At 38.2% G+C, this 9,962-nt stretch overlaps 1 protein-coding gene across 1 annotated transcript in view; it reads left to right on the top strand.

The window, feature by feature from the left end:
* The first annotated feature begins 364 nt into the window (after positions 1-364).
* The window catches only part of LOC128984134 (lipase 3-like), a 38,188-nt gene continuing 28,590 nt past the window's right edge, over positions 365-9,962 (top strand). The window contains exons 1-8 of the mRNA XM_054403421.1: positions 365-442; positions 1,849-2,035; positions 2,744-2,858; positions 3,394-3,640; positions 4,642-4,794; positions 8,233-8,317; positions 8,997-9,139; positions 9,569-9,695. Of these exons, the coding sequence (XP_054259396.1) occupies positions 365-442; positions 1,849-2,035; positions 2,744-2,858; positions 3,394-3,640; positions 4,642-4,794; positions 8,233-8,317; positions 8,997-9,139; positions 9,569-9,695 (1,135 nt within the window). The remainder of the gene's footprint in view (positions 443-1,848; positions 2,036-2,743; positions 2,859-3,393; positions 3,641-4,641; positions 4,795-8,232; positions 8,318-8,996; positions 9,140-9,568; positions 9,696-9,962) is intronic.

The raw sequence follows: 9,962 nt of genomic DNA, 5'->3' as shown, positions 1-9,962 counted from the left end.
AGCTTTATAGACGTGCTGTTTGATGATAAGATAATCCATTCTCAGGTCTTCACCCAATCCGATTTCATTTCTAACCTCTCATGTTAGTTGATTGAATTTAAATTTTTGTCTACTTGTCTACTAATCAATTCCTCAATTTTTTACAACAGATTAATTTTTTAATTATTAAAAGTGGCTTTTGCTTAACTTACTTCGGAAATACTTTACCAGTAAGTTCCAAACTATTGTCTATGTTCGTTAAAAGTACCTATAAATGCTATAGTGTCGCTGCTATTTGTCTAGTTTTTGTAATTTTAATAACTGCCGACAGGTGTTAGTACAGCAATTGGTTCAGATGTAATTTAGTCTCATTCATGATAGTGTTATGGCTCTGGTGCTGACTCTAGCAGTGATATCAGTGTTCGCGCCTACATGTGCGATACGTTCGGATATCAGACCTATAGTATGTACTTAAAGCTGCTTAAGATATTGATTAGTAACCTAGCTTAGACGTTGACTATCCACCACATCAATATACTAGGTGTACAATAGACTAGTAAATAATACGGTATTTTGTATTTTGTTTCACTTTGTATTGTTGTAATGACTGTTAAATCATTCAATATTACCTGAAGTATTATAATATACCCCCGCCGCAGCAAACCTGCCGACTAAGCGAATTTCCATTTGTCTGAATTGATTTTCAGTTAAATATATTTTAATAACATTAGGTTTAACGAGTACCTAGGTTTGCTGCTACAAGGAAACTAATAAAGTGTGTTTTTGAGTAAAATATTGATAGCTTAGTACAAAATAAATAAATTTGCCAAGTTTGATCAAAATATATCCATAAACAAGCAAACTACAACATTTTACAATATTCTCCATAAGAATAACATGGGAATTTTAAATTTACAATTTTTTTAATTTTCTCCGTTACTAATAATCAAACAAAACTACTTTTATATACTAAATTATTTGTTTTTTTAAGCTCTTTAAAGAGGTCTAAAGAGAAATCGGGAAATTTTGTGTTTTGAGGGTCAAAAGTGAGAAAAACCAATTTTTACCCCATAAAATTCCCCGTAATGCCCCGTTCCCATGGTCGGATCGTGCTGGTTCGCGAACTCATTCAAGTTTATCCCGCTTTACACCTTTAAACCAAATTTCATCAAAATCGGAAAAAAATACTCAAGTTATCGCGTTCACGGACGTATATATATAAGTCTATATATATATATATATATATATATATATATAAGTCTCTCTATACTCAAGTTATCGCGTTCACGGACGTATATATATATATATATAAAAGTCTATATATGTATATACATACATATATACAAATTTGAACGAATGGTGTTTTTGGCCTCTGGGGACATCAAAATGAAAAAGTAAATCGGTCCCGGGTCTAGGTCTTCCCGTGCCACCTACGGTAATAGCTTCTTCCCTAAAGGGAAATTCGCTAAAACTAAGTTTACTTTTATTTATACATGTACTTATCTCATTCTTTAAAAACTCTTTTCTTTTTTGTTCTTGTTAAATGTTACAATATAAGCCATCCTTAGTTTTGTACTGATTTGATTTGTATGGATGTAAAATGGAGATGTCTGTTCGAATAAATAAGTGAATAAATGCAGGTGAAGCATAGTAGTTTAAGCTTATTATTTTAGCTAATAGTAACAACTTCCTCCCATGTAAACATATTAATTGCTGCAGACGCTACAATTTTGACAGTAAACATGTGTAACACGAGTGAAAACTGCCTTTGCTGCACTCGTGAAACTTAACTCGAGTAAACATTTCTCTCGTGTGCAGCAAGACTACTAAGAGAAGAGTTACTTATTGGAGTGTTTGGCCCCGTGACAGGGAGACGTTGTGAGAGAGTTCGGCTACGACATGGAGGCCCACACGATACACACCTCTGATGGCTACATGTTGACGACACACAGGCTGTTGGGGCGTAGCCGAGAACAAACACACGCAGAACCTGTGGTGCTGGTTGAGGGGATGCTACAGTCATCCGCTTCCAACCTTGCTAAGGGGAAGGGAATTGGTAATGCAAATATATCTACGGTCCTTAAATAGGTGAACTCCCCAATCCGTAGAAATAACATTAGTACGAGGGCTGATCAAAAATCAAGATATTCAACGAGTTCTATTTATAAACAAGTGAGTTATTTCAAATCTGAATCCAGCGCAGTGCTCTTTGAACCCCTAAATACAATGCTAGTAGATTTGTTCTGCTGTATTATGATTGGTCTTGATAAAGAGAGAGAAAATAAAACGGACGTGTCGGTTATCCCTTATAGCGTTATCGGCTTCTACGATGAGACTTATCGTAGCACAGGGGTAGACAAATACTAGTCAGAGAAGTAAAATATACACCGCTTGTGTTAGATTCAAACAAGCTTGCTTGGCTGTGACTGGAGCTATTTCGATACATTTATAAATTTTCAAACCACCCTCATAATATTCTTACAGAATAAATAGTAACTTTTTGTATATGAGTTTATTTACTCGAATTACTGTATAGCTTGAATTATATACCCCATAATTCTTTTTTTTAATTTCCTCTCAATCTTAAACCAAATTTAAAACTTCATATCAGCCAGTGACGACGTCTCAACAAATTCTATAAGCACCCTAATGAGTTTCGCCAACAGTTTATAAATAGATTTTACCATTCGATAGTGTACGATTCCTCAGTATTTAAACCAATAGCCGAGTAGGTTTGATGTATGAGTCATTGTCATGCCTGCAGCGTACTCTCTGGTGGACCAAGGATTTGACGTGTGGTTGACCAACTACCGCGGCAACCTGTACTCTCGCCAACACGAGACCATCTCACCTGATTCACCAGCTTTCTGGAATTTCACGTAAGCATATCTTACAATTTTAAGATATATTGTGTAATATTTTTACATAAAATATTTGCGGTATCAGTGTTTTTCACTGTCAAAAATATTATTTTAACATTTTATTTTATGGATCCTGAAACGAGATTTTACCAAAGGTATTCAATGTTATCCACGTGGTCATTTGGAGATTTGCTGCCATGCGTGGCTCTAACCTTGAAGAAGATTACCCAATCTTCAATGGCTAAATTATAATATTCTGGTTTCAAATGATAATGCAAATGAATAGAGGTTTCGTTCTTAAATCTCGTTTGTCCCTATTCCACTGTGTATTACACGTGTTTCAGATAACAAACGGCTTTATAGGTGTACAAAGGGGAGGATACAGTGATTGACAAAGAAGATTTAGTTTGAAGTGTGCAAGTATATAAAAGGTAGTACAGAGATAAGCGAGTTAGAGAACAAAAAAAATTAAAACATTTGTAGGACATTTTATATAGGCTAGGTATTCAAAGTTAAATTTTTCATTTAAATGATAACCGTTGATGACGATCAGGTTGCACGAAATGGGTACAAAGGATCTGCCTGCAACGATAGACTACGTGTTGACCCATACACAACATAATCAACTGATCTACCTGGGGTTCTCCATGGGTACGACCATGTTCTGGGTGCTCGCCTCCTCTCTGCCCCAGTACCAGAACAAGGTGTCAGTCATGGTGGCGGTAGACCCCGTGGCGCGCCCCTCCAATATGCGGCTTCTCAAGAACGATTTTTCTCGTACAACAATCTATGCTTTGTTTGTAAGTCTATTGTTGGTTTAGTAGCTAGAAGCCTACCTTTATCCTCATCCATTTTGGTAAAATATTTCTCTGGCTCCACAGCTTATATTGCATGGTTTAGTTGAACTTAAGGAAGCAAAGAAGTCAACTATATTTTTAGATTACTCAATGGATCCCAAACTCTTATTCACAAATAGGTCTCTCCATCAAAAGAATATTAACATTTAAGAAAATCATAGGTGATTAAAAAAACAATAAATACAAAAATTAATGACGTTGTTCAATGTTTAATTTAACAGTGACAAATATTTTCCACGTCACTTCTATATACACTCAATCACATAATCGATTGCATATTTACTTGTTTACACTGAACGAGTAGCGGGGTATTTCCGTAGGTACAGTATTATTATCATAGAACTAGTTCCTGGCATGGTGGCATACAGTGGAGTACAGTATTATTATCATAGAACTAGTTCCTGGCATGGTGGCATACAGTGGAGTATAGTATTATTATCATAGAACCAGTTCCTGGCATGGTGGCATACAGTGGGGTACAGTATTATTATCATAAAACCAGTCCCTGGCATAGTGGCATACGATGAAGGAAACCCATAATATATAATTTTTAACTTTTACAGAAAGATGTGTTAGGGTAAGTTCTTGTTGAAATTTGACCTGTTAATGAGTTTTATTAACTTAATGTGGTTAAATCATATCAGAAGTTGATAAAAAAATAAAAATTACTACTCATAAGGATGCCAAGTAAAATGTTCCTACTATTCGGTTAGTACAAATGACTTAAGATAAATAAGATTTGCAAGTCCCCATTTAGATGGAAGGGCGGGCTGGTTTTCGGTGGTTCATTTTTATACTAAGGTCTTTGTATACTGTACCTCAATTATAACCTAGAAATATAGTATTTTTAGTAAAAACAATTTTTCGATAAAACAGTTAACTATTTTTGTTGATACCTATTACATTCATTTTCTCAATATTATTTTATCTATTTTTTTTTGTAGAAAACTTTATGGACACTAAAGAAGTGTGAAGTTATGTCCTATGGAGATACAACATCTTCCATTCTCAGCCGTTTGTGCAGTGGTAAATTCAGATTTACCTGTGAAAGATTTGTTGATAAGATGAATCGCTTCCAAAAAGAGGAGATGGAAGTCGTAAGTCTCATAACCTAGCCTAACCTAACCTATCCTAAGATGCAATGACGAAAAAGTACAATTTTCAGCCATGTTACAAGCTAAACAACAAGGTTGATTAAGAAATAAAATACAAGTACCTATACAAAGTATTAACTTTACATGAACTTCAAGAATTATAAGATGTAACTTTTGTAGAGCTTCTGAAATGTTTATCGATACGCCGAGACTTTTTTCACCTAAATCCTAGTTGACATTTGTTTCCCTTTGAATCATACTTTACATAAAATGCCGGATGCGAATCATCTTTACTTTTATAAATGGGTTGTTCATAATGAATTTATATTATATAAGCTGTGTACTGGTGGACTTTAGAGATCTCGAACTCGAACCTTCGGAAAGCTTGTCTGAAAGCCAGACGTGCCGCTATGAGGGCCAGAAGATTCCCGGATTTCGAGGCTAAGTCAGCGGCTTATAGGGCTGCGAAGAAAGCTCTTCGTCGGGCTATCATCAGGAGCAAGGTTAGCTGTTGGAGGAGGCTTCAGGAGGATGTTGACTCTGATCCTTGGGGACTGGGCTACAAGGTTGTAACCCAGAAACTCGGCGCCCGATCACCACCTTCCGTCATAGAGGGCACCACCATGGACAGGATCGTCACCGCCCTCTTTCCGTCTCATCCTCGGCGGCCTTTTTTCGACTATGGCGAGGTAGGGGACATTCCACTCTTTAGCATTAAAGAGCTGGAATCATCTGTCCTCTCCCTGAAAAATAGAAAAGCACCTGGTCCTGATGGTATTCCCAGTGAGGCTCTCAAGAAGGTATTCTCAGTTAATCCCCTCTTACTGCTGAGAATGTACAACACATGCCTGTGCGAAGGGGTTTTCCCAACTCCTTGGAAAAGGGCTAGGCTTGTGCTAATCAGCAAGAGGATAGGTGACCCGAATATGCCGTCGTCTTACAGACCCCTCTGTATGTTGGATGTGGCCGGAAAACTCTTCGAGAAACTGATCCGCTGCCACCTGACGTCTGCCGTGGAAGCTGCCGGAGATTTGTCTCCTCGTCAGTACGGTTTCAGAAAGGGTCGGTCAACAATCGACGCGATATCCGAGGTACACAGAGCGGTAGAGCGTGCCGAGAGCTTCAATCATTACTCTCGCCGTATCGTGCTTCTTGTTACGCTAGATGTCAAGAATGCTTTTAACTCGGCGAGATGGGTCGATATGTTGAGCGCGTTGAGGAACAGCTTCCGCGTACCAGCATATCTGTTGAGGCTGATCGAGGACTACCTGCGCTGCAGAACTCTTAATTACGAAACTAAAGATGGTTCGCGGACGATGGATGTTACTTCCGGTGCCGCGCAAGGTTCGATACTCGGCCCAGATTTGTGGAACGCTGCCTACGACAGCCTTCTGAGATCTGAGATGCCAGAGGAGACCGTTTTAGTTGGGTACGCCGATGACGTCGCAGCCCTCATTGCTGCACGCAACGTTGAGCTAGCCCAACTGAAACTGAACCAAGTCATGCGCGTTGTAAACGCCTGGATGACTGATCATGATCTGACACTCGCTCTGAGCAAGACAGAGATCGTCATCCCCACGAAAAAACGGATTGAAACCATCGTTCCGCTACGAGTTGGGAACGTAGTTGTCCAAACCACGCGAACCGCCAAGTACCTTGGTGTCATGGTGGACAACAAGTTGAGCGGGAGGGACCAGATCTTCCGTACGGCGGACAAGGCTGATAGGAGTGTCGCTGCTCTTAGTAGGCTTATGGCCAATGTCGGTGGTCCCCGGTCCAGCCGTAGAAGACTACTGATGTCTGCAGTCCAGTCCGTGCTTCTCTACGGCTCTGAGGTGTGGGCAGACGCGCTTAACAAGGAGGCGTATAGGTTGAGGCTCGCACGAGTGCAGCGTCAGGCGGCACTCAGGGTCGCTTCCGCGTACCGTACGGTGTCCGAACCGGCCGTTTTGGTGATCGCTGGAGTTATCCCAGTCAAACTCTTGGCAGCGGAGAGGAAGGCAATCTACCAGAGACAAGGCTATATCGGAAAGGACGCTGCAAGAACAGAAGAGCGCTCCCGCACTTTTCAGATGTGGCAAGAAAGCTGGGAAAGGGAGACTCGAGGACGTTGGACTGCCAGACTCATCAGGCAGGTCCAACCGTGGGTAGAACGGCGGCACGGTGAGGTTGACTATTACCTCACGCAGTTCTTGTCAGGTCACGGCTATTTTCAGTCGTACCTGCACTTGATGGCCAAAACGAATTCACCTGACTGCATTTACTGCCCATGCATTCCCGACGACGCGGAACACACTTTTTTCCGCTGTCCACAATGGGATATGCTTCGCCAGGAGGCCATTCAACATCTTGGGGTGCTGTCGATTGAATCGATCTGTGAGACCTTGCTGAAGGGTGAGGACAACTGGGACTGCTGGTCGCACTTTGTCCGGAATGTCCTTCAAGCTAAAAAGAATGATCTAGATCGGAACATAGTCTAGATTTGATAAGAAATAAACGGCTAGACACGGCGTAAGCCCCTCGGGCGTAGGCAAACTCGGCCTAGTTCTGATGAAGTGTGACAAGTGTTCCCAGGCTAGTGTCCGAAGAGTAGAGGAGGTTTTTAGTGGGTAGTCTCTGGGCCTTAAGCCCGTTGGAGTCCCACACTACAGGCTAGCAACCTGTGTGCATAAATGCATTTTCCCACCTCTCCCTAAAAAAAAAAAAAAAAAGAATTTATATTATTTATGTATGGTGTTGATCGTTTGAATATAAGTCATAAGGGTTCAAATGAACATCTGAACATCTGATTTCACAATGAAATCAGATAATAAAATTAACGAGAGGTCGTCCAGTGGTCGAAACTCGACCAAAAATATGTAATGTACTCACTTCTCTATTTTCACCCCACACTGTAAATAAAACATGTGATTGGAGTTTCTTCCATTTTGTTTTGATTTTCTGTTTATATTTCGTTGTTATTTCGTCACCAGCATGGCAACGCATAAGATCCATGTTAATTTTTTCAAATTTGTAAACTCATTTTTTGTGCTTATCTTTGAGCCTATTTAAATTTATAAAGGGATTCTGCACACCTACAGGAAAATAGCTTTCTAACGGTATGCGTAGATTTACCCCACGATGCACACAAGCTGAGAAAAAAGGTTTTAAAGAAACATGCTTGCCTATTAATATATAGATAGATAATTAATAATTAATAAAATTAGTAATTGCAAAAATAAATTACCATTGATTAGTTGTGCATTTTTCAAATTCAAAACACGCCATTTTAGTCTTGTTGGACTTTTTCGTTTTGAAGTTTTCGTTAAGTCTTAGCTAATATTCTCATATTAGCTAAAAACTATGATAGGATAGGTTCTTGACTATCCTATCATAAATTTGCATATGATTTTAAGTCACTCTAAGTTTTACATATCAATCTATTCCTATATTTCGCTGTAGGACGCTGCATTCAAAATGATCCCTTATTCTCCAGCCGGAATCTCAGTTAAAGTGATTCTTCATTTCATCCAAATTGCTTGTGCAAGTATGTATATTAGATTATTAGGCAAATAGTGGCTAATATCTCCAATGATTACCGTTAATGTGTGAAATGTTTAGATGAGTTAGCATGGCAGTAATTTTAACCCCTACAAATAAATATCATACCAATGTAACAAATTTAGTGAGAAGAATTTAGCCAAATTTAGCAATTTTTTAGCTTTACCAAGAAAAAGAACAGGCTATGTTTGTAGGCTAATTTTCCAAACTTAATGTACGTTTTTTTAACAATTGACTATTTTTGTAAAAAATTTAGTTCATTACTTTCTATACTGCAGCACTACCAAACAGCTCTACAGTACAGTACTATCACTAGCAGTAATTTTCTAATTTTAAGTATATATTTATCTATTCGTTTAATATGACTTATATCAATTAATATTTAATATTACTTTATCAATTACCTTGTTTCGTCATTGTGTACTCATATAGTTTCTGACAACTAAAATACGTAAAAAGCTTACTTATTTAAAATTGGAAATTTGGTGGTTCTGAGGTAATTGTAATATGCATTTTCCTCATAAAACTCCAATATATTTAAAAAAGCCGATTAGAATTTAGAAAACCTCTTTGCAGAAAGTCTTTAACACAAAAAAACTTAAAAAAAACTTTACGACTTACGGATAGGCATATAATAAGGTTCCTTTTTTGGGAACCCTGTGCAGAACGGTTCCAACAGTTCGACTACGGCTCCAGAGGCAACAGGCAAATGTACGGTTCTACGCAGCCACCACAGTACGACTTGCAGAGGATCCAGCTGCCGGTCTATTTGGTCTACAGCGACAAAGACAAGGTCGCCACCAAACAGGTCTGATCAAACAGTCTTAACTGGCCGTATCCCGCCGTAGTAAATAATTTACGTTGTAGGTCAATCTACAATACATCACTATGATTACGATAACTTCCCTTCAATCGTAAGCATGAGAAAAAATACTTACATGCATGTGTGTATGATCATAGACAAATGTATGATACATTCCTATACTAAGAGCAAAAGTCCATTACAAACTCACTTTTGTAATGGAAATTAACAATCTTAACGATCTTAAAGAATTGATGTGAAAGAAACATAAAAAATATGGTGAAATGTATAATTAAATTTAAAAGTTCAACAAGGCCAATATATAATAAATTATTTTAATCCACAAGCGCTTTCAGAAACTATGTTTCCATCGTCAGGCTGTGTTTAATCAGTTTAAATCTACTTTGATATAATTATAATATAACAGGTTTTCAGGATATAGAATGGTTAGCCGATCAACTGCCCCGTCGGCCAACAAGAAAGATTGAGTCAGTTAGAAACTTCAGTCATTTGGATTTCAGCCTCAATTTCGATCTAAGAGCCCTATTCCAATTTGAGAAGTGTGAAATGAAAAAGTGCTTTGTTGTACAAATTACATAATATAGTCTACCTCCATATGTACAACATATACAACACTAACTTGCACATACAATAAAATACATAAGTACTGCTAAAATAAAAACCTAACACTTATTAAACAATGGTCAATGTTGACCGTCTGTTTGGTTGGCAACATACATACCTTCTCCTAACAAAAAAACAATTCCAACTGTACAGTAATATAAAAGATTAAAAAAAACAATCATTTATACACTTTTAACTTCATTTA

This window comes from Macrosteles quadrilineatus, unplaced genomic scaffold (assembly GCF_028750875.1).
Source record: "Macrosteles quadrilineatus isolate MER2022 unplaced genomic scaffold, UCM_ALF_1.0 Scaffold_2__2_contigs__length_208266976, whole genome shotgun sequence".
Classification (NCBI taxonomy): Eukaryota; Metazoa; Arthropoda; class Insecta; order Hemiptera; family Cicadellidae; genus Macrosteles; species Macrosteles quadrilineatus.
Note: the sequence above shows the minus strand (reverse complement) of the source record. Positions and strands in the feature narration are given on the sequence as shown.